The sequence below is a fragment of the Ursus arctos genome, unplaced genomic scaffold (assembly GCF_023065955.2).
Source record: "Ursus arctos isolate Adak ecotype North America unplaced genomic scaffold, UrsArc2.0 scaffold_7, whole genome shotgun sequence".
Taxonomy (NCBI): Eukaryota; Metazoa; Chordata; class Mammalia; order Carnivora; family Ursidae; genus Ursus; species Ursus arctos.
In genome coordinates this window covers 17,330,968-17,356,271 of record NW_026623089.1, presented here as the reverse complement: position 1 = coordinate 17,356,271, position 25,304 = coordinate 17,330,968, and the positions used below count along the sequence as shown (strand labels likewise).

General features: G+C 35.1%; 1 protein-coding gene across 8 annotated transcripts in view; it reads left to right on the top strand.

The window, feature by feature from the left end:
- VTI1A (vesicle transport through interaction with t-SNAREs 1A) overlaps nucleotides 1-25,304 on the top strand; it is a 358,703-nt gene that overhangs the window by 69,137 nt on the left and 264,262 nt on the right. For 5 of the 8 annotated variants that reach the window (XM_044382127.3, XM_057308551.1, XM_057308552.1 and 2 more), the window contains exons 4-6: nucleotides 6,992-7,069; nucleotides 13,495-13,515; nucleotides 18,247-18,331. In XM_044382127.3, the coding sequence (XP_044238062.1) occupies nucleotides 6,992-7,069; nucleotides 13,495-13,515; nucleotides 18,247-18,331 (184 nt within the window). The remainder of the gene's footprint in view (nucleotides 1-6,991; nucleotides 7,070-13,494; nucleotides 13,516-18,246; nucleotides 18,332-25,304) is intronic. The other 3 variants (XM_026494125.4, XM_057308554.1, XM_057308550.1) reach the window with 1 other exon arrangement.

Here is a 25,304-nt window from a genome sequence, read left to right as displayed (position 1 = left end):
GATTGCTTTTCCTTCCTAATGCTAGGCAGATTATGTAGGGATGCATACAAACTTAATTATGTAATTATATACTGTATTTCAGTAGTTCTTTTAAAAATACAAATGAAGCATCTGTTATGTAGCATTCATCTATCAGAGTATCATTTTTCCAGTGGGAGTGCATAGGGTATGCATATGTTATTATTATCAAACAAAACAATAAACATTTTGACATTTTGATTATTTCAAGTATAGTCTATGGAGTTATTTGTCTTTATATTCAGAAAGATTTTAAAGAATTAAGTTTCCTCAACTGAAAACTTACACTATTCCAGATGTTGACAACAACATCTGGGCATTCTATCATGAGCTGATTTTCTGAATGAAGTAACTTAATTATTGATTGACAAGCTAACATGATTTAAGACACAGCCACACTGTGTTCAATAGCAATGTGAAAGTCGTAAACTACAAGCATATGCAAGCGAGGCCATGATACTAACAAACTCACACTGCATTTTGAACCACCAATGCTAAACTTGAATTTTAGGCTTAGTTTTAGAGTTGCTGGAGAAGGAAATGAAGAAGTACAGTTACATGATTTCTGGGCTCTCTGTTTTGCAAATCATTAAATGATGTAGCAGCAATGTGGTCAGAGTTCCTAATATAAATAAAGGTCTATTCTAGCATTGTGAAGCACAAATAGAGTTATTATTCCATATGGACTGCATATGGGTTTGTGTGAGCCTGTATGTGTATATATATACATGTATATAACTTCATTATATGCATATAAATAGTCACATGTGATATTATAGATACATTTTTAAAAATAAAAGTGTGGCATAATCTAGCTCATAGTTTATAGCCAAAACATAAATATCCACTTCAAACATGTGAAGTGTTTCTGCAAGTATAAACAAAAATAATAAATGAAAGTGATTATGGTAGAAAGACATTATTTTTTTTTAATTTAAATATCTTTTCCTGGTATTACATACTAAGAAGAATGGATTCTTTCAGTGTTCTCATGTTAACCTGCTTTTCCAACTGTTGGTAGCCTAGCAGCAGGGCATGCTAGTATTTTCTCTCTGGTGGCTTGCATATGGTCCATTGGCCATGAGTTTATGATAGATAGAAAGTGTGCTTTCCCTTTATGAATGCTACAATATTGGTGACATGTGGCATGTGCACTTCCCAGCGAATGAGCTTGACCTTTAACTCTAAACAGTCCCTTGAGCAGTAGCAAGCTATGTTTAGTGGAATGATTACTTAGAAGAAACAGATTGGAACCTACTTTCTCTGATAACATTAAAGAAAAGCAGTAAAGTTTTTCCCACTGAAAGTCATCCAAAAATGGTAGCATCACAAAATAGGAAATTGGGCAAAACAGTGTAGTAGACTTAAATAATATGAACTTTTTAAGGTTGCTTTTGATATATATTGGCACATCATTTTCTAGGTAAGATACGCTAATTTATACTCTCAGCCATATATGTGTACAGATTTATTGCATCCTTTCCAATATTACCAACTAATATTTAGTTGGATGTCTTTTGCAAGGTTATCACACCCAAGGTATTATGATAGGTTTCCATTTGTTTATAACATTTAAATTCCCACAACAGCCGTGAGAAATAAAATATTGTTGCTATTTTAGATATTGAAGAAAGCGATATTCAGAAAACTTAATTTGACCAAGATCACATACTGTAATGTTATCTCTGTTATTTTTGCTCAGTGCCCCGTGCTTTTTCATGCTAACTACTTTCCAAGCATCTAACATTTACCTAACAGTACATGTAACATGGTACGTTTTAATCTTAAATAGTTTTTTTGCTAGAAATTAATTCATCACAGAAAACACTGTGATGAACAAAATTTCATAACTTCCTTTTTATTTTTTTTCTCCAAAATGTAAGTTTCCTGTCCTGGATTGATGAGCTTTTTTAAGTCCTGGGTCAGGGGTGGAGTGGATTGTGTATGAAAAGTTGAAATTGGTCATGGAGAAATAGAAGTGAGGTTAAAAATGGAATGCTTTGTGCCAAAGATAGATGCATTTTAGAAAATGCCATCTGGGCATTACAGAAGTATGATATTATTTAATTTGAACCAGCTAGAATTCAGTAAGGAATGAATGCCAGCAGTTATATGACTAGCTAATAAATATAATTTCATGGTATTCTGTAAGATATCCCTAAGTGTTAATTGTAACAGGAGCAGTTAAATTCTTTAGACCAGTTAAATTCTTTGGCTATGAAAGCGTAACAGTTTCTAATCACCTGGTAACTTTGGGCATTATTAAATATATGGAGATTGAAAGACATGGTAGAAGCAATGGAAAAGTCTGGCCAGACTGGGTAATTTGTTTTAGACCTATGGAGAAATCTATTAACCATTTCTTCTATAGACCAATTTGATTGGGAAGTAGGACAAGCTGTTCTTTCATTACTTACCAAAACCATACTGCACTTTGTATCAATTATTTTGGCTGTCTGCAGCACATAGATTAGAATAAAGGGCTTTCTTAGTGTTTGTGAATGTTGCGGATTGCTGATTAGTAATTAAAGTACTGAATGAAGAAAATTAGGCCAAAATTGAATGGGAATGAGAAAGTCTTAATTCTGTGATACAGATGTTAGAAACAGATTGTCCTGAGCAGCCCATTCAACATAGTGACATTCTACATAGCCATGGAGTGTTTGCCTCCCATGTAAAGCTCAAGTCAAATGCCTTAGAGATGGTTTCCTCTCCCCTGCCTTGTGATGTAGCTGTATGGGTATTAATTTAGTGAAATATCCTGTCTGCCAGGTGTGGGAACTAGCTGATTTTATTGTAATACCAGATCATTACTTAATTCATATGCAACAGAGTGCAGCACATGGAAAGCATTATAAATCTATTTACAGTGTGGCTGGTCTGATGATAACATTGTATTAAATTCCCAGGTGAGGCAATTTAAGCAATTGCTTTGCCATGTGCACGCTGTGGAAATTAAATTCTCATATACGCTTTAGTAATAAACCAACTGCATTGTTATGCTTATGCGAGTGGTGGGTTGTAGAATCCTCATTCTGGCTATGTGTACCCTGTTTCACATGTAGAATCATATAGAAGGCTGTACCACAGATCACAGTTCTTAATTAGTTTCAGCTAAGTTAATTCATTTTGTTTGTAGTCTAGCAGTGCCTATCCAGAAACATATTCAGTTCAGTTGGGAAATATTAAGGCTTGGGTCAAGTAGACTGATTGTTTCAAGCCAAATTTCCAGACAGAACTGGGGAAGTATATCTGTTTGAACTTGGCTTTAAGAAAATCAGCCAATCGGTATCCGTATACCAAGTGAAAACTGCTTGGAATCTGAAGTCCTCACTTTCATAATGAAGGACTCACTTTTGTCATCAGTTTAAAATAGCCATCGAAACTTTGTGTGTCTAACTTTTTAGGAATAACAGTCAATTGTTAATTTGCCATATTCTTTCTATAGTTCATATATGGTCTTTAGATTTTTCTGCCCAACTGTGTCTAGTCCGTCTAAGTTTAGTGTAAGTTAGAAGGAATAAGCTTTACACAAACACACAACTAAAAGTGAGAAATGCTCTTGTATTTAACTGTGTGTGTGTGCGTGTGGCAAATATTGTCAGTCGAAGCTTTCCACCCTTATGGTACAGACCTGAAATTGCAATAGATTACAAACTGCATAGAGCTTCTGTCTTCTCCAGAAGCCACATATAAAGAACCAGTAGACAGTGGTAACTGACAACTAAGACTAAAAATGTTGACAATTTCTTGATTTGCCTGGTTAGCTTATGTATAGAAGTCATTAACTATTTATAAAATGCATTATGAATTGGGTTCCTTCAAACTGTAGCTGAGTGTGTGACATTTCCAGCTCAAATTCTCATGCTTGCATTTGGCTAAAGTACAGATTTTATACAGTTGATAATAAAGTAAAAATATTTTAGTTAGTTTATCAAGATACAGTCAATGTTTCAGCTTCATTAACTTTGAGTCATCTGAATTAAAATATACATAGTACTTAGTAATGGAGAGTGAGGTTATTAAAAATTCCACAAAAGGTAAAATTATTTATTGATGTTTGGGAGGGAAATTATCAATAAAATAGGCAGTTTGTCATTCAAAGGAATTTGCTTTTTTGGTATTCAGTCAGTTTAGTGATGATCTGGCTAAATTATAGCTGATTACAATCAGCTTACTTAAAATTTCAAACCACAAAAAAATTAGGAGAAAATACCAATGTCAGGCATTTAAATATAACTCTTAATAAAACAAAGTCTTGATTTTTTTTAAAAAAATTGTAAAATGACACTCCAGTGCAAAGAGTTTGATTTTCTGCATCAGCTATATGATTTTCAAGAGGAACTATTTCTGATATTTGAAATGAGTTTTTTTTATTCTTTAAGAGAAGTTAGTTTAATCAGAGAACATTTTATAAAACTCAGCATATCATTTGCTTAAGTACATCCAGAAAGCCATCCAAATGACCAGTTTTTACCATCCCAATAGTAAAGACTGACATTTACAGGACCACCCTTCAGCTCTGGATAAATCCTTAGTTCTCCTCTGTTTCTGAGCATGTGCACTCATAATTGCTGGTTTTCAAAAGCGATGGATTCTCACCAAAACAAGATTAGGTACTTAGGGATACATGTTTGTAATTTTCTTCTTCTTTTGAAGTTTAGTAAATCAAAATAAGAATATAATGTAATTGAACAATCTATGCCAATTTGTTGGTATTTTGGTGAAAGGGGGGAAAACAAAAACAATCTCCATATGATATTCTTGCATACTGTGGAATGTTTTAGTCCCCCATAGTGATGAAATGAATAATTAAAAAGGCAGCTCTGATACCACAGCCTGTTTAAAGGTTCTCATTTCCTTTAATGCTGTAAAATACTTTCACTTAGCTAGTTTGAAACTACTGTAGTGGGGATCTCCAAATGGGTAAAAGAAAGGTTTGGCTTGATCTAAATATTGTTGTAAGGCCATGAGGTGTATTGACCTTGCAGTTTAGCACTTTTCAATACAATTCTGTATGAAATCTATAGAAATAATTAATAGTAGCTTCAGTAAATACAGTAAGAGAAGCAGGCTTAATATATGATGTTTGTGGTGGTAAAAAGTCTGGCATGTTCACAACTGAATGAGTTGGTTCACTCCTGAATTGTTAAGACATCTGATATAGATGTCATTACTGACCTCAGGCTAATGACTTAACTTTGCTACTTTGTCCTCTGCAACATTGTTGGTTTTATTTTTCTATTTACAGACTTAACTGCATTTGCTAAGGTACAAGAGATACACTTGGAGCAGAGAAGGGGCTTGGGGTAGAGACTCAGGGCAGAGAAGGGATGCCATCATCTCCTTTCTACTGAAACATTTTGCTGTTTTTGCATTTTTTTCCTGGGTGTATTCAGAGGGTAATAAAATGGGGAGGAAATTTTGTGTGGTAGAATTAGTACAGTTTCTGTTTAACCAAAGTGGTCTTTAGAATTCCATGAGAATGATTGTTTTTCTAAAAAAATAAAATAAAGCGATGTCTAGATTTATTTTTATTTACACTCCAGTCAGCCTTTTTCAACTAGGTTCTGCCAGAGAGTTAAACCCCAGTGCCCTTAGGCTTCTGTTCTGTGTAATGAGCTAAACTTTCTCTTATGTACCATCCTTGATACATCGAGAAAATAGTCACTAAAATAGTTTTCCGTTTTGTGGTTCAGATAAGGAACCCCAATTGAGAAAGGCTGCAACTTTAAAATGATTCAAAATCTATTGGGTTTTCCTGTTAAAATTCCTTTTAAATTCTAGTATGATTTCACATTTAAGATACCACGATCTCCATGTTGCAAAGCAGCGTTACTTACTAGTATAAAAATCTAATTAAACATCTTGTTGACTTCTGCTCAAGGATTATGAATAGTCCTTTTTAAACTACAATAATTTTTCAGATCATAGTTGAACAAGTACGAAGTTTTAAAGCCTAAACTATAGCCTGCAAGTAAGAAAGGATTACTATTTCCCAGCTGCCATTTTTAAATGGTCTCTTTTTGCTTAGTTCAGAAGCAGAAAAGGCAGCAAAGTAGCCTGTAAATCTGCATTTGGATCTGAAAAGGTGATGCTAAAGGAGGATCTGAGGATGGCACTCTAGCTTCACAACTAACTTTCAGAGCCTTTTAGCTTTTCCAGATATGTGTACATTTAGATATTCATAAATTGCTTATAGACACGTCTCTCTGACTTTACAGGCCAAGGTCGATTTCTTATAAAACAAAATTTCACTGGGTGAAATGTTGACTCATAGCCCACTTGCCTTTATTTACTGGGATTGGGAAATTTAATTTGTTTTCACACACACATACATGCACGCATTACTTTTCTTTAGGCCATTTTTTGAGGAGGGCTTGGGGACATTTAAGTTATTGTTTGGAAACGGGATGGACTTTTAAATTCCGTCTCTTTCTGACTAGTAACATCATAACAATGCAGGGAATACAGATGAACTATTTTCCAGGCATTCCAGTGTACAGTTGGAGTCATAATATTATCCTGGAATTAGAGATTTTAAAAGACCTATATTGTAAAGTTCATTTCCTGCCGCAATTTTAAAGACCCCCATATACACTAGTTTTAATTACAATCCGGTGAGTTTTGCCAATAGACAACTTATATAGCTGTATTTCCTTTAGTTTAGTGGCCTTATTTGAATGACTACGTATGGAATAACATACCAGTTCTGATGCACTTGTAAATATTAATGGAGTACTTACACAATGCAGAGTTTTCTTTCATTACTGGCATTTGAAAAACTTCTAATCTACGTTAAACTTCTCAAGTTCAAGAACTTTACACAACTTTGCTTTGCAGATCTTAGCAAATAGGTTTCCATTAGGGGGCTCTCGAGGTTTGAGATGATCAGCCTTGATACCAATAATGCTCCGAAGCCTTTACTTTCTAACGTTCATCTCGCTCTCTCCCTTTTTGTTTTGTTTTATAGAAAAGGTCACGGATCGCCTACAGTGACGAAGTACGGAATGAGCTCCTAGGGGATGACGGGAATTCCTCAGAGAACCAGGTAGAATGCTAATCAGGAAGGCCCGGTGGGTGGCTGGAGGGTGAGGGAGGTCACTGGCACACTGGGCTCTCAAGCTGCTCCTTAACGGTATTAGCAGCAACTCATGTGGAAGCGATACTGTTTAATGCAAAGCTGGAGTCTTAATCAACTTCAAAATGTTTCTTGGAGATCTTACATTTAACCCTTTACCTTGTGATCGCTGTCTGCTATCTTTTAAAAAAATCTTTTCTTCTCTTTTCTTTATTATTTAGTACTTAAGGAATAACTTGAAACACACTGTTTGCAGACAAAGCCAAGGTCTTCACCTCAAACACATGTAAAAGGAATAAAAAAGTACATAATGCAGCTTTGATAATAATGCAGTATAATTAAATCAACACTTGCAGCAAAACAAATGAAAGTAAGCTTTCAAAATTCAACAGGGCAGCTCAGTCTCCTATTGTGGAGCTTCTTAAAATACATTCACCAAAATGCAAATTGTGAGCACCAGTGTGGAACTTAGACACTCATACAGAGGTCCTGCCTCTGTCAAATAATAATAATAATAGGAAAAGTCTTTCTACAGTTTAAGATCTGCATAGGCAAAAAATAAGATACAATTTCTTCTTAAAAGGGCCTTACAACTTGGCTGTCAGTTCTCATTGGATCACACAGCAGTGTCATGAGTCTAATTAATGTCCCACTTCTTTCTTTGAATTAATACTGCAGACTTCATTAATTCTTGTAGATAGTGCATATGAACTTAAAAAAAAATGTTTTAAGAACCTCAGTGTAGAGATGACTTTTAAAATGTCTCAAACAACCCTAGTGACTTACTCTCTTTGACACTTTTAGAGAAAATAACTGATGGGAACTTCAGAAGCAAGACCTGAATGTGTTTATTAATATTCCTTTGGCAAGTATTATAAAGGTCTCTACTCTACCTAAATTAAAATGAACATAAATCATTCATTGAGTAAACCAAAATTTTAGTAAGATAGTAAAACATAATATATTGATAGAAATTATAATACACTTGCATAATTATATTTACCATTTCAAAGAGAGTATATTACAGGTCTACATATGCTGAAACGATATTACTATCTACTCTAATGTTAATATTATTAATGGGATGTTGCTTATGTAGTTAGGGCCCCCATCCATCCACCCAAAAAAAGGAGGAGGGAGAAGAATCACTGAGCTATATTTGTTTTTGGAAAGATCTTACCTCATCCACTATTTGGATGTTATCAGCTTGAGTTTAGACATGTAAACACAGTAAGATTTGACTTGGGATTTCAGCTTCCCTGATTAAAATGTGAGAACGGCTAAGGGAAAAAAAAAATAAGGAGCACATCAAACATAAAAGGGTGGTGGGATAAAGGGTTTTACTCATAATAGATTAAATAACATAAGGATGAGAGAAAAAATATTTTCTTTCTATATTAAGTGAGATTTAGATTGCTCATATCTCTTGAATGAATCATAATTTTCATATCTTTACTGGGAAAAAAAAAGCATTCTCTTTTTTGCAAAAATGTGAATGCATAGTTCCCATGTCAGTCCTCTAGAAAGCTATAGATCTTTCCTTCATTTGAAACTACTGCTTAATATAGAGGAAATAGAAAGGAAGGGGTGTTCCTGTCTAACTCAGACTCCTTTATTCTAATAGATGTTGTAGTACTCTGACAGGGATCCCCCCCCCTTTTTTTTTAAAGCATGTTCACTTCTCTTAATGGACATTTTATGTGCCTAAAACATTTGCCTCACGTATGTATAAGTATGATTTTTTTAATGCCTAAAGAAAAATATTCTGTAAAAATAGAGTTCGTATTTTCTGAATTTTTCAAATTATATTCCTGTCACTTTAAAGTGATTACACAGAGATTTCCTCTGGACTTGTATAAATCAAACTTACAAATTCTGAATGTGCTTGGAGAACCTGAAGTTTAGTTGTAAGGAGCTGTCACTTCAATAAATAGAATATGAAAAATTATAGTCATGAGACAGTGTAACTGTTAGATTATTAGTTATATGAACTTTTCAGTCCAAAATTTGAATGAAGTTTGAAAGTTCAAAGACACTACACTTAACTTCTTGGATATTTTGTTGCCAACTATAACAAAATTTTTATTACATAATGAAATGATTAAATTTTGTTTTGGGGCTTTTTGTCATAATATAGTAATTTAAATCCCTCAAACTAAAACACATCCCTTAGTCAGGAATGGTCACTTGAGAATAACTCTTTATTCTGCATCAGTATGCATTCAGACTATAGAATCAAAACAGAAGCCCTTTCTTTAAAGGAAGAAAAGATTTTAAGTTAGCTCTTTATATTAATTTTTGTAGCTCAGGGGCTGAGAAAATAGTTGTTTTTTTTCTGGGCAGGATTACCTGTAATTTATATAAGAAAATATTTCCTGCCCACAACTAAGTTTATCTTTAAGTTAATTGTTGATAAATTGACTTTCAGAACTTTGTAGCCATGTAATATTTAAGATAAGCTTTTAATATACAGAGAAAACTTGGAGATAAATAAGACAAAAATATATGTTTCACTGAAATTGGGATATATCTCAATTTTTAAAAATTATAGATCAGAAAAGGAAAATAATGAAGAATGATAGCAATGTTGCAAATAGGTAAAATAAACTAACTACTGACTTGTTATTTTCGATGCAACATACACATCCTCCCTATAGTGGCTTCTTTGTAGAGATTTAGACAAATGTGAATGCCATAGGTATTATTTCTCATTCTGGCCATTTATAATGCATTTTTTTAGGCATCTAAAACCTGTTAGACACATAATCTGCCAATTAACTATAAAGTATATTAATTTACTCTTATATAAACATTTCTGACATGTTTAGAAATGTCAAGATTTCAGCAATTAAGAATTTTTCAAGTTCATCTTTAATGTCCCTCATACAGTACACAATTTCATTTAATTCCAAATTAATTGCTTTGTATAAATTCATTTCTGATTCATATCCATTTCACACAATCAAATATGGCTCATCCCTCATTTACAAAGAAGGGACAAAATTACCTACTTTGCACATTCGAGTACTGTTGGGTCATCAGCTTTCCAAGGGCTATTGTCTTAGGCATTATCATTCTATTATTTTAAAATACCATGTTTTCCATTCCATACGGCAAGATTTTAATTCTTTGAGAGAGTTGAGTTTTTTGAAACGTAGTAGCGCTGTATAGAGTGGAAACTTTAATAATTGTTACCTTGATTTAGTTTCATGAAAACCATTCTCAGGAAAGGGAAAAAAAATCTTATAGAAGCAAATCCCCTAATCCCCTTCATAGTGGAGTATGATGATGGGGCACCTAAAATGTGCCAGACTCTCCTTTTGAACCCTAATGGTCTCTCCGTTTCCGTATGCAAAATTATATTGATTAGTGAATAAATGTGAGTAAACGAAATTTTAGTAAATCCTAAATAGAAGGTTCAAATGCATGTCTAAGGAGTAGGATATTCCTAAACGTGCCGAAATTTTTGTGGTAAAGCAATATTTAGCAGATATGATTGCTTAATTTTTTAACGCAAGGTTCTCTTAAGTTCCGATTTGGGCTTGCTGTGCATAAAGTGTGTCAAACTTCAGCTACAGACCAGGGGGTGAAGTCGGTCAATTTAATTCCCCAAGATCTAAAGAAGGTCGGTATCATTTCATATAGCCCTGGCAGAGCAGATCATTACCAGGCACAAATCTGTTCGTTACGTGCTGAGGGTTTATAGCAAAATAAATAGACTGTCATCATAAGTTCAGAAAATTGTGTGTTCGACCCACGATAATGTGTAAAGGGCGTTTAATAGAGTTCAGCATTTATTCGTTATCTGTATGCGGACAGAGACGGCAGTGGCGTTATCAGCTTTAAAAAAAAATCGGTAGTTCTGGGGGTCACGTGACACACACACACACACACACACACACACACACACACACACACACAGATGCGCGCGCGCACGAACCCTCACATGCGCTGCAGTGCAGTTTTGATTTTAGCCACAGCAGAAGGCTTAACCACAAGAGATTCCACTGGTTCAAACCAGCGTAAACCAGATTTTTTCAGCCCACAAAGGAACAGATTACCTCTTGTATCAAATTCTGCATTGGGGGAAAGAAAAATCTTTGTTTCAAAAAAAATGTTGATTATCGTAACTCAACATGGTGGCATGGCACATTTTCAAGTCGCCTAGGTTGGAGCTAGTAACTCAATAAAATACGAAATCACGACTTTCAGTGTAGCCTAAGCATTGTTAATTTTCAAAAATAGACCATCTTTTGTTTACTTGAATGATAACTCCCAGCCTCACGAAAAAAAAAAAAAAAGATAAAGATTAAAACCCCTCCCATTACCTAGCTTAGCTACAAATCCGGTGTAGCGCTTGAATGCAGCCATGCAGCACAAACAAGATAGAACAGTTTTTGTTTGGAACCTATTGAAAAAACAAATGGGTAGCATTTTTAAACACTCATTGATTATGGCAGGGTGGCATGCCCCAAATGGTCTCAATTGCGGAGGAGTAGTTTTAAACTTTGGCCCTTTAAGTATCATAGTCAACTGAAGAATGGTGCCCCCAGAAAGAAAAGATAGCTGTGCGATCAATTCCCAGATCGTCTCTTTCTGAGAATTAATGTTTGCCTTTTTCTCCCATGATGTTCAGATAGCAAAGAGAAAGATTCCTATATGTGATAAGCCAGGTACGTTAGCTTAAAATTTTACTTCTTCTTGGGGAAGAATGGTAACCCTTCACATGAAACAGGATGCTTGACTCATAGGCACTGATGGTTGCTGAGAAAATATTAATTAAAAATAATTACAACTTCGTGTATATTTTCAAAGAACAATATTAATTCATTTTCACTAAATGCATTGCGAGACATTATGGAGTAGATTCTATACCCTTTCTAGAAAAGGTTCATAACAATTTTGAAATCTCGTTCTTTTGTACTTGAAATACTTTTCATATAACAAATAAAATAACAGAATAAGCTGGAGTGCATACTGCCTTCCTTGAACTGGAAACAAAAACAGCATTAAGCATTGAGAAAGCCGGGCTATAGTAAACATGATACTTTTAGAGAGACTTGTAGTGAGCAATTCATAGCATGTTTTCTCCCAAAGCAATAGTTTAATTTATTGGCCTGTGTATGTCAAGTGTTATAACAGATGTTACAGATATTTAGATGCTTAAAAATTATCAGTCGTAGACCTGAATTGCTGAGGATGCAAATTTCAGACCTAGAATGTGGTTTATAGTCGTTCACAACATAGGTTTCAGTTTCTGTTCATTGCAGAAACCATGGCAGTCATCTCAACTACACAATGATATTTGATTTAGAATACTGTGAAACATATACACACCCCCAGCACACACACACACACACACACACACACACACACACACACACACACACAAGAAAGAGCCAGATATATGGTTATATGCATTTTCTAGTTACTAAATAGTTAAATAACTTGTTTTATCTGTTATATTTAAGGCAAATAAAAAATGTTCTACAGAGGAGAATTGAAACGTTATCACAGGGAATTTACTAACATGCAAGAGTGGTTTTTTTGGTTTGACTTCAGTGAGAACAGACTGCGCAAATGAAATAAGAGAGCTCACAGCTCATGGCTTTGAGATGGCCCGGTTTACAAGATAAAGAAAATTGAATAATGAAGTAAATTCAAAAATTTAAAAAAACAAAAACAAATAAACACCTTGTGATTGCAGTAGCCTCTTAAGCAAAACAAATCCTAGAAATTAACTCTGATATACACAGTATGTCTAAGGACAATGAAATATTTTGATACTGTGTCTTAAATATTCTCTCTCCTGGCATGCCTTATTCCCAATTAAAATAATGTTACCTTCAGATACAATCCTAGTACTAGAGTGGGCCCATGTATGATATTAACTAAAATAATTATTTGTTTTAAATATTTATTGGGACAAAAGCATGAACTATTAATCATTTTCATTTGTAGGTAAAATCTGAAATCAGTTGTCAACATTCAAAATAGAGAAACATCCTGAAAACTTGTATATACAAAACCTTTTCAGTGGTACATTCTTAGAAGAGAGGAACAGTAAACTTGTTTTCTTTCTTTATAATATAGACTTCTATGAAGCCGTTCCCCTTTATTTCATGATGGTGTCTTAGATGTACTTTAAAAGAGAATTTCACACTATTCTCTTTGTTTAATGTGACAGTGTGAGAAAGTGATCTTTATTCGTTCAAAAAACTCTGCATGTAGTCTATGTTTAGGTTCTTTTAATGTGTTTGTCTGTGATTTTTAAATGCTAAACATGTAAACAGATAAATTGTCAATGTTAATTCTGTATCCTGTCACACAACTGATCTTTCTTTCCTGCCATTTCTTCCCTTTTTATCTTTTTTTTGTGTGCATTCATGTTGCAGTTGATAAAATTACGTGAAGAGGTGAGTACTTCCTAGCTTGCTTTTTTTTTTAAATTATGCTTTTTCCTATAAAATTGAGTTTCTAAATCTGAAGTAAGATCTTTGGGTTCATTTTTTTCCCAGGAAAATTTACGCATAGCAAAAGTATTGATCATATGGCTAGAAATGTTCTCCACTATCTTTTAAAAAAAACAGGTAAACCCTAATCATGCTTATCACAGTGATCATTGTTGGCTGGCATCTGGAGAAAATTCATATTTTAAAGGCCAAGAAAGGGCAGAAAAATAAAGGAGTATCTTAAAACTTTATCCAAGTGTTATGTAGACTAACTTCATATTTGTTTTATTTGTATTGGTTTTTCAAGGAAGTCAATAAGGTTAAAATTTTTTTTTTTTTTTTTTTTTTTTACATTCCAATTTACCGAAAATTCTTTTTAAATAGACTGTTTTACCTCACCCAAAATTCTTAGGTTCAACACAAGATACCATGTATCTATTTTCCTTTTACGGAAACACACATATGTTATAAATGCTCTACTAGTCTGTGTACACAGATACTTAAGAATAGCTAAAGCTCTCCTCATTGTTAACCACTTTCCTTTTTGTAGGAAATAGCACCCAAGTGGGTTCTCATTTTTCTGAGTTGCTGGCCTGTTTTATAATGCAGGTCCGGACTTTTCTGTGGCCCAGCAAATATTTACAGCAATGTTTATCATTTCATCCCTGTATCAATGAGGGATGCTGAATGATTCTGGTCTTGTTTTTCTTTTGTTTTATTTAATTAGGTCAAAGTTAACAAATACGTTTAGGTATTCCTTTTCAGAGATAAAACAGTTATATGTTTTACTTAGTGAAGTTGAGTTTTGTTACTTTTATTATATTAGTGCATAAAACAATGGCCTGTGTTGCAATTTGAAAGCTGTCTAATTACTTATAAGAGTACCCTGAGTTATTTTTGAGTTTAGATTGACTGCATTGATTGAGATTTTCCTAGAATTTTTTTATTGGTATGTCATCATTCTATGGGTGACATGAATGCTAAATGAGAGGCGTGTAGACAGTGGTTTTCACCAACTCTTTTGACTTAAGATGCTCTAGTAATGTCCTCTCTTAGTAAAAGTAATAATGATCTATAAAAAAAAGGGTGAATATATATAAAACCCTTACCTTCCAACCTTCATGTGTTTTTTTATGGAAACAGATGTATATACTAAATGAATATAATCAATTGCAGTTTTGATGTATGAGATTATTCCCGAGGTGAGTGATACTCAACATTATTTTCCTGCAAGACAGAATATCTGCTTATATGTATTTGCATATGCTCATGCTTAGGTGAAGAATCTGAATTCTCAAATCTTAATGGAACTAACAATAGACTCGAAAACCTCTATGTGAAGAAATTACACAAAGCTCTTCTGAATTTAGTGAATATAGTTAATAAAATACGAGGCCTTATTATCATCAGCATTTTTGACAGATTTATTTTGTTAAGATGAGTTGTGTGGACTTAGAAATCTTAATTCTAAAAGCTGAAAACGTCATGTGCATTTCTTTCAAAATATGTTTTATCATCACTTTTGGCTTAATTCTTTTGTTGTGCCTATAGCAACAGTTTCATCAATACTGGCTCTGAGCTGCATGTTTCCAGAACCATAACCTGGAAAGGAATTGTCCTTGGAAGAATTAGATCATTCAACTAATAAAATAATCGACTCTGGAATATTCTTTTAACAGTCTTTGATATGGATGTAGCATCGATATTTGTAAAATAGATTATGATGATGACAGTGCTTTGGTATATGGTTTGCCCAGAAGAGATTGTTTCTCAGCCAGGATTCTATTAGTAATCACACAGTGAGCGTACCCCAGATTTCCTCCTTGTACCTCTCCTAAGAACACAAGCAGTCATCTACTTCAAAATAGGGTGTTTGGTTGTGTTTGGATACAAAGTATGCCCCATCCCTTCCCTGTGATGCTCTTTCTTGGCTCTGTTCTGGGAACGGGGTGTGCTTGGAGGCAGGTGGTGTGTACAGGGAGTTTAACTGGTTGGTGTTGGCTGTGCTGAGCCCTCCGTCTGAATTCTGCCTCTCCAGCTCTTCACATTGCACAGCTCCTCACGCAAGTTGAGCTCTGTCTGAAGCTCCTGCACAGCCTCACTTACCTGCTTTGAAAGGGCTGAGGAGAGGGTGAGAGAGTGAGTTTGGGATGGAGTGTGGGGGCCAGTTGAAAGCATCAGCTGCCACTGTAGTGTATTTCCTTTCATTTTCAGAGACCAGGGCAATGCACAACTAAGGGAACAATGTAAATAGCACAGCTGTTACAAGAACTTGATTTTAGCTTGACTTAAGTGAAGAGGTTCCAAAATACAAAGTGAGTTCCTGCTGGAAAGCTGCTGGTAAACTGGTGGTCCTCTTGTGTGCAGATTTACTCTGATAAAATTGAACTGTCCTGAAGAAGAGTTACTTCCATTATTTAGGAATGTGCATTTTTTTTAAAGTTCTTTTAGAAATTTTGCTCCGTTAGAGCCATACACTTAATAATCTGTTTTGGCTCTCTTTAATGGAATTCCGAGAATCATTCTACATTTAAATGCTTTGTTTCTTACATTATCTATTATCATATAATTAGACTGTCCATTTCCAGTATTGATCTTTGATTTTTTTTTTTTAATCTATAGTAGCTTAGTGTTTTCTTTTAATTTAGGGATTTCATCCAGTTTGAAAATGAACCAGAAATTTTTATTCTGTTATTCTGAATTAAAATTCAGATTTACCTTGAGTCAATCACAAATGTGATATCTTTTCAGAGAATTACCAGTTTGAAATTAAGTCCTTTGTTAGGACTTAATTGTAGAAAACAATATCAGAGAAGAGAAGAATAATCCCTATTCCCAAAACCTGCATGTAGGAAAATATAGGAGGAAGAAAGCTATTTTTGATAAGCGGAGTAAAGTGTTGAATTTTATTTAAAAACAGTCATGTATACCGAACACAGAGAGTTCCCCTTGCTTTTCTTTTTCTCAATTACAGCCTTCAGTGATTTAGCATTTTCATGATATAAGCATTCCTTCCTTCCTCCCTTTTATTTATTTAGATTTTTTTTTTTTTTGCAGAGGGAGGGGCAGCTTTTCTCTTAATTTCTCCACTGTATATTAGACAACTCTATTAATTATTATAGACTGTTGTTGCAGCTTTCCTGACCTTCACATCAGGTCCTATCTCTCTGTTCTAAATGCATTGTTTTAATGATTCTTCCCCCCCACCCCCCGCCCCCCCCCCAGGCCCTTCCCCCCAAAAAAAATTTTCAAGGAAAGCTTTGATGTGGCTTTAGCTGCCTCCAACGTCTGGCCGCATCTCAGATGTGTCACCTATGCCGGGAGGGAATAAGGAAATCACGTTTTGAATGGTAATGATAACATACTAATCACTTCCTTTCTTTGAAGATGGAAGCGAGATACTCTGTCAGCATCGCTGGCTGCTGGAGCTTGGAGGCACTGGTCTAGGTGTATTAGCTTAAGTGTGCGTGTCAATACAGCTTGCGTCTCCACGATCCGTGGGGGCTCATTAGAGCAAGGGAGATCGTTTCGCTCGACAGCCACTCAGATAATATGTGTGGCACCTCCTTTTTTATTATTATTAGAAAGCGTTTCTTCGATTTTAAATGACATCTGTCAACAACACAAAGTTATAGGAGTTGTGGTTGCATTTTCCCTTTCCATTTGACCAGATACCAAAACTGATTTGAAGGGGAAAAGTACTAATTTATACAAATACATGTATTCATGTACACACACTGAAATACACAGATATACGTAGTCATATATTTCTAAGTATCCAGACACACGTGCATCTGTACACACACACACACGTGCACGCATATATTCTTACTCGTTCACAGCCATGATTAGTTTATAAATCTGTTGGTCAACCTGAATAGATCAAGTGAGTGATCTTTATGGATAAAAAACAAAACAAAAAAACCAGCCTCAGTGTAGAAAAGAAAGTTGGGAAGTTGAGAATTTGGGGAAAATCCTCTCATTTCCCCGTCAAATATAAAAGAGTGCATATAATTATCATCATTTTAGTTCAGTCTAAAACAGTAGGTGTCAAAAGTTCACCTTCAACCTAGTGTCCTGTATTTGGGAACAAACCCTCGTTTTTGTGTACCTATGTGCACGGAGAAACGTGTTTCTCTTGTTCCTTGGTGTTTGCCCCGAGTTGTCTTAAAACTAGATCTACTGTTTAATATTCTGTTCTAGTAGTGAATGTTGTTCTATATGGCATCTTGCCACACATCCAAAATTGGGGGGCATTCTCTTGAAAATAAAGTTCCTGTTTAAAAATTCCTATCTGCAGGAATCAAAGGAACAAATGAGTTTTTTAATGATGGCTTTTATAAAAAATAAATACAAAATAGGGATCATAAATCTATGCCAGTATCTCATACATCTACCCTGCTGAAACAGGAAAGATCCAGTTGGCTCTCATCTTCGTACATTTCTCAGTGTTTGGGAATAAGATTCATGTGGCCATATACAATATGAGTCTGCCTTTTAAAACAAAAAAAGTGGATGGTCCATACACAATTGATTGATTGGAAATCTGCCCATAGGAGATTTGCTAAAAATTATCTGTAATGCGTGTGACTCCCCCCCAGAAATGTTAGGGCATATAAAGGCGTTAATTTTTTTTAAGGCAAAAAAAGAACATTGTAGACGGCCGTCTGATTTTTTTCCCTTTTTCTTTTTCAGAGGGCACATCTGCTCGATAACACAGAGAGGCTGGAAAGGTCATCTCGGAGACTAGAGGCTGGATACCAAATAGCAGTGGAAACCGGTAAGAATTCTGAGAGTGAGCAAATTGTCTTGCTTATGCACAGCAGTCTTCACAACACATGACATTTCAGGGAAACTTCAAAGGAGTAGCAGAGACAGCAGCCCGAGATGTGGTTTACATATTGGGGAGACAATTGGGAGCTTATTTGCGCTTATCTTTTTTCAAGTTAAAAGGCATGACATCTACTGAAAACAGTTCCTGAGGTTTAAAAGTATACATCTGAAAAGAGATGGAATACTTTGTCTAAATTCTACATTTGTCTTAATATGCAGTTACATGTTGTCAGTTTACCCACCCGCAATGATTGCAGCACACAGCGCAGTCTCCAGTTGTTTGCTCCTTTACATTTATTCACATATGTAAAAATTAACGTTTTAATCAGTATTAATGATGTGAACTAGGGGCAAAGAAGTTAACAATATCCAGCTTACCTTATTTGTCCTGGTGTTGAAAATGATTCCTAATGATTCTATTTAGTTTTGTTTTTTAAAAATCATAATCAGATATGGAAAAAGAAAAGTCATAGTAAGCAAGGCTAATGTTCATGATAATCTTATTAGCGTTAGTTGATACTGTCCAAACTTTTGATTTGAATTAACACTAGTTATTAATTTCAGAAAATACAGCCCTAATTTGACTTCTAAGACTTGTCTACTAAGAATAGACAAGCTTTTTCATTATAAATGTTTCATGCAATGACTGTATATTCTTACACAGTAAATAAATATGTTAACCCCTGCGTAGTCATCAATTTCTTACAATTTAGCTATCTTTTTTGTTTTGTTTTGTGAAGTACAAATCATATAAAATTTATTTTATATAGTTTGGATAGCTCTTGCCCAGTATGTAAGCCACAAAAATATGTGGTTAATAATAATTCCATTGGTATTTTAAATTTAGTGTCATAAAAATGTTTATTTAGGAAGAAAAGGTATAAGGAAAATGATTCCAAATATTTTGTGTGTGTGTGTGTGTATGTGTGTGTGTGTGTGTGAATGGCCAGTGTTTTCTCTTGCCCTGAGTTCATGGGTATCCTGTACTGGCTTACCATGTGATGAGTCCTAAGGAATGAATAGGAAGAACACAAATGGAATTGGCATTATAGTAATGGTGAGGAAACTAAAGAAAACCATAACCCCTCCAGATTCTTTAACAATGTGGGCAGCCCTTCTTTTCTGACATTATTAATAGATTGGCTTTCTGCCCTGATTGGAATAAAAGCCAGCTTTCATTTGTTCTTTTTGTCCTTGGGCTCACCTTTAGAAGTGACTGTCCTGTGAAGAATGTCAGTAACAGAAAGAGCCCTGAACATGATGAGGTCAAAGGACAGACTTGGGTTCTAGCTCTTATTTCTGTGACCTTGAGCAAATCACATAACCTCAGAGTTTCAGTTTCTTCTTCAATAAATGGAAATAATACTACCTATCTCAGAATATTCCTAAGAAATGGCACCATATGCTAAAATGTTTTATATACCATAAAACTATACAAATATAAAAATTATTATTGTAATCATTTGATGAAATACAGGTACTTATATTTGTCTATTCATAAAAAAAATTCTATTGTGGTTGAAATTTGTATATATTTAAGGAATTTAAAAAAAGTGTTACTTTGACATCCTTGGGGAATGTAGCCCTGTACCAACTGAACAATAAGGGACTTTCTTCAACAAAACATCCCATTAGTGAGTCTCTTACAACATGGGACTGGGTTGGGTAGGGGATATTCTTGCTTTGACACCTGATCACAGGACTTGATTTGTCTGATTGGGCTACCTTTTCTCTCTCACTGTATCATTCATGTATTTCCCTCCCAAGCTTAAGGAAGTCATCAAAGAAGATCACAGATACTGCATTGATCAAGAGGATAAGATTGAATGGGATTTGATGGTTATTCCTTTTGATGTGTGCTAAAATATAACATTCACATCAGCTTATCAATGTAGTCAACATGGAAAATGCCACTTTAAGAACGTCCCAAAAACCAGGCTCCATCCCCTTGGACTTTTTGGTAGAATACAATGGTATTTTATAAAGTTTTGTAGAATTAGATATCTGTTTGTCATATAAGGCTTGGGAAGTTCTTGCAGACTATAAAACCAGGTCTGGGAGGAGGAACAGGGTGGACTTTGTGGAAGTGAAGACAGATATGGTACAGCCTTTGCCTAGACGGGAGTCATCACATTTTCTTAGATAAGTTTGAAAGTGGAGTGAAAAATGAGAAGGTGGCACAAAGCCTTTGTCCTGTTCTTGCTTCTTACTAAAATAATATGGGGAAAATGTCACTGTGACAGGCGCCATGTTGTTTCTGCATTTCCTGCTTCCCTGCTAGCCCTCAGCCTGGTCACACCTGGTCAGCAACAGCCCTGTGTTTTGATTGTGATGTAAACTTGTGAGGCTAATCATTTTGTTATAGTGTTAGTAGAAGAACAAAGTCTTTCAAAAAGAAAAACTTATTGGTTTCTTTTTCTTAAAGACTATGAAATGCAAGGAGGATAAGAAGTAGAAAAGCTAGTAAGACTTGAAACAGCAGAAAAGAGGGAAATGGTGTATGAATATTGGTCTAATGGTTCTTAGACCACAACAGCAGTTTCTGCTAGGCAACAGCAAAATAAGAAAAAAATTACAAAGTAGTAACTTTCTCATAAGGCAGATTGTATTAATTTAAGGACTATACTTTTTCTAAGATGATGTTTTTCCTATTTGGGGGTGATAAAAGACAAGATAGTTTTATGATGTGATATAAATAGTAGGTAGAAGTTATATATATATTTTTTTCTCTACCTGGAAAAATAACAAAATTGAAAACCCTATTTGGGTTCTCTGAAATGTTTTTTGAAACTTTACTTGTCTATAAAATCTAGGAAATATTGTATGATGGACTGAATTAGAGAAAGAGAGAGCAACTCCATTATTTGGCCTGGTAATTAATCAGCTGTGTGACTTTGAGAAATCACTTAATCTCTCTGTGTATGTTTTGTTTGTTTGCAAAATAGAAACCTGACACCCAGATTCTATGTATCTCATAAGGCTGTCATAAAGTAAAATAAGGTCATATATATTCAAGTTCTTAGAAAGTACAGAGGGCTCTGTAAAAGTCATTATTTTTGGGTTATTGTTAGCAAAAGTGGTCATCTTTCAAAATTACTGGCAAGAAATTTCAACAAAAATCTGTAAACTTTTCTGTTCATTAATTTGATAACTATTATTGCCAAATATCATAAAATAAAGTTTATTATATGTAATCAATTATATGTAAATAGAATAGAAAGCATATTAGTTTAACCACTAACGTCTTCCTAGCAAATAATGAAATTTATCTTCTAAAGTTCTTGAAACATTTTTTTATGTTTTAAAAAGTTATTTTGTCCAGTTGGCAGTTGTCTCTTTAAGAACAGCTACTCAGCAGAGGGACACATGTCCAAAATGCATTTGGTCTGAGAAAAAGTACATAATTATTTCTGAGTGCCATTTACACCTTGACATGTATTGAGTTTAATACCAATCAAATTTTCTTTCTTAGATCCTTTTTGAGAAAATTGATAAGATTACCAGTTAATCGAACAGCTCTATCTAGAAAAGAAGAGACAGAGGGAAGAGTGTATGACATTAAACTAAAGAGCTGATGGTAGGACATTTTAGTCTAAGACTGACATCAAGAGAGATAATTATCAGACCCACAAACTTCCTTGAGAGTGACCATCAAAGACCAGATACTTTTGTGGTTGTATGAGCCACTGGCTTGACCCAGTTTGGCATTTCCTGTAAGTTCTTGTCCTAAAATCTGTGAATAAAAAGTGTCTCTTCCTTTTTTTCATTTACTACTAATAATCAGGTCTGACTCTTAGCTGTGGAGATAACAATTTTGTTTGAGGTCAGGACTTTATACCTAAAACTCTGGGTCATCTGCCCTTTATTCTGAAATTATGACTTTTCTTTTTCCTCTGAAGCAAATTGTCCCAGAATTACAACAGGCACAAAACTAATGGAAACTATGTGATTAATCAACAAAATAGGTTGAAAGAGAAATTATACAAGTGCAAAAATACAAGTCTCACTCTCTCCTTTCAGTAGGTAAGCAGATAGTTTAAGATAGTCAGCTATCCCACCCTGTACCTTAGGTACAGGGCACCTGCTAGTACATCTCTGGAACCATGAGAGTGTTTGTCTACAGTTAGTAACCTCCCGTCTTTGAAGAGTTGTGTGTACCAGTTATTAACGTTGCTCCTGCCATCCCTGGGTATCCAAGCTTTATGAGTCAGCACTCCTTCCCTCAGGAACTACTTCAAGCCACCGAGCTCTGATGTTCCATTTGGTCATTGATCTCTTACAACAAGGTGCTCTACTTCTGCCAGCCTTCCTGGTATGAAGAAAGGGTGCTCGATCCATCACTCAGGGCCCTGCGGGTTCCCCTCCATGGACTAGGGATTGGACATAATGTAGAAACAATGCAGTGTTTATTGAACACTTAACATGGGCCACACACTGTTCTCAGTCTTCTGCCTTCAATATCTCTTTAATCCCCTCCACAACCCTGTGCAGTCATTACTCTTCTCATTTTACAGAAGGGAAAATGGGTACAGAGAGAGAAAGTTATTTGCCCACATTTATAATCAAGTTAGGGAATAGTACAGCCAGACTATCTGATGTCATGCTCTTAACCAATAGACCAAACTTAGATATGAATGGGTCCCACATACCTAGGTTTTCCAAAGTGATCTGTTGTAGTAAAAAATATGTCATGTTCTTCCATCTATTAAGTTCCCTTTCACATAATTTGTTCCGAAACTAACTATTGAATACTGTGTGCCATGTGCTGAGGATACAGTAGTAATCAAGATAGCCAAGGTCCCTGTTCCCACACAGCTTATGTATGGGGACAAGATTTGGGGGCAGAATGAGACAGGCATTTTGTTAAATTAATGAATGAAGGGACTAGTACATTTCAGATAGTGGCAAAATGAAGCAGGATATTAAAGAGTAACTGAAGTAGGCTACCTTAGGCTAGCCAGTCAGGAAAGACCTCCCCAGAGAGGTGCCTTGTAAGCTGAGTCTTGAACAGTACAAAGGTGCCATCAGTAAGCACATTTGGGGCAGAGGATTCTAAAAGGGAAAAGTCAACGCAAGGACTCTAAAATGAGAAGGTGTCCAGGGTGTTCAAGTAACAGAGGGAAGAGCAATATGGCTGCGTCAAAGTGAGCAAGGGGGCGTGGTACATGGTTAGGTCAGAGCCAGGTGCAGTGCGGATTCTGTGGGGCCCCAGGGCGTGGGGAGGAGCCTGGGTTTGACTCTTCGTGTATGATGCTATTGGAATGCTTTCAGCAGACAAGTGGCCTGATCTGAATTGTGGAGAACAGGGATTGTAGGGGTGGAGCGGCAAAGGAATGGACACAAGGAGACTTGCTAGGAAATGTTTATAGTAATTCAAGATTTGGTTCTTTTACCAGTTGAAATGAATGGAAGGATTTGATGGTAAAGGTAAAGGGGAAAATATAAGTCATTTTAAAAGCCATTCAGGAGCAAGGAGCTTGAAATTTGTCATTAATTTCCTTAACAATTGCATGAGATCCCAAAGATTCTTCCTTAAGGATAGCACACCCCTCTCAAATGGAGACTTACTAGTCCTTGCACCTGGTTGGACTTTACACAGACGATGGCCAGTCCATTGGGCTGTTGATGATGGACACTGCAATTATAAATCTGAGCTTAAAACCAAGTTTATGATGATATTTTATTTGAAAAATTATGATAATGATACCTATTTCCTCGAGTTTATGCAAGGCATAAATAAAACAATATGTATGGAAAGATTTTGTAAATTACCTCACAAAAGTATGGTGTTTTTTTCTCTAGAAATCTTTGCTTTAGGTAGGTTCTGAATGTAAACATATTATTACTTTGCTTAATTTTGTATCAGTGTAAAGAGGAATGGGTTAGTTCCTTACTACCCAAAGTGGGCCTCAGGACCAGCAACATTCCCTGGGAGCTTGTTAGAAATGCAGGATCTTGGGTCCTACTTTAGATCTACTGAATCAGAATCTGCATTTTAACAAGATCATCGAAGATTAAATCAAATTTAATTCGATATCCACTCTCCAGTGTTAGCATTTAGTCTGTGTCTGTTTGAACTGGATAAAGTTCATTCCCTTGAGTCTCCTATACACGTGTGGATATGTATATCTAAACATGTGTGCAAAAATTTAGGCAGGTAGCCATGGGTAGTTAACACCCGCACTCTCTAAGAAATAATACATATGGTTGTGTCTGCTAATATTGGTGGCATTGGATATGAGGTCATATTTAGGAGCTGTAATAATTATTTACCTTACTTTGTTTACAAAAATGTGAGTAGACATTACTTGGTAACTAGAATAGCTAATAACCTATCCAGTAACCCAAAAGACACTCATTATACTACTTTATTTTCCTCAAAATACATTTTTCCCTATATTTAACACTACTCACGTTCTTTTTAAGGAATGATATATTTATCACAATTTCCTGTGTGTCTTGTTACATTAGAAAATGCAAAGATAGATTTTCTGAGTAAGCATAATACCAATGTTATGTATTCAGAAGTTATTTTCATAAGATAAATATTTTCTATCTAGGCCTTATTTGTTGTAGAAATGATACAGATGATTCTTCCATATATGTTTGAGGGTTTTCTTGGGAGTCCCATTCTTTTTCTATGAAGATTCTTGTGTGCTCGCTCGCGCGCTCTCTTTTTTGGTAAAAACATTTAAGTTCTGCTCTTGTAGCAAGTTCCAGTTATATAATACAGTGTTATCAACTATGATCACCATTGTTAGATCCTCAGGCCATATTCTTTTTACAGCTTAAAGTTTGTACCCTTTTTCCAAAGTTTGTACCCCTTACAATTTTTTTAAATAAAAAAAAATAGATTTTACTTCAATTTCAATATTTCAATACTCCATAAATAGTTAACCTAATTTTAAGTTGCAGATATT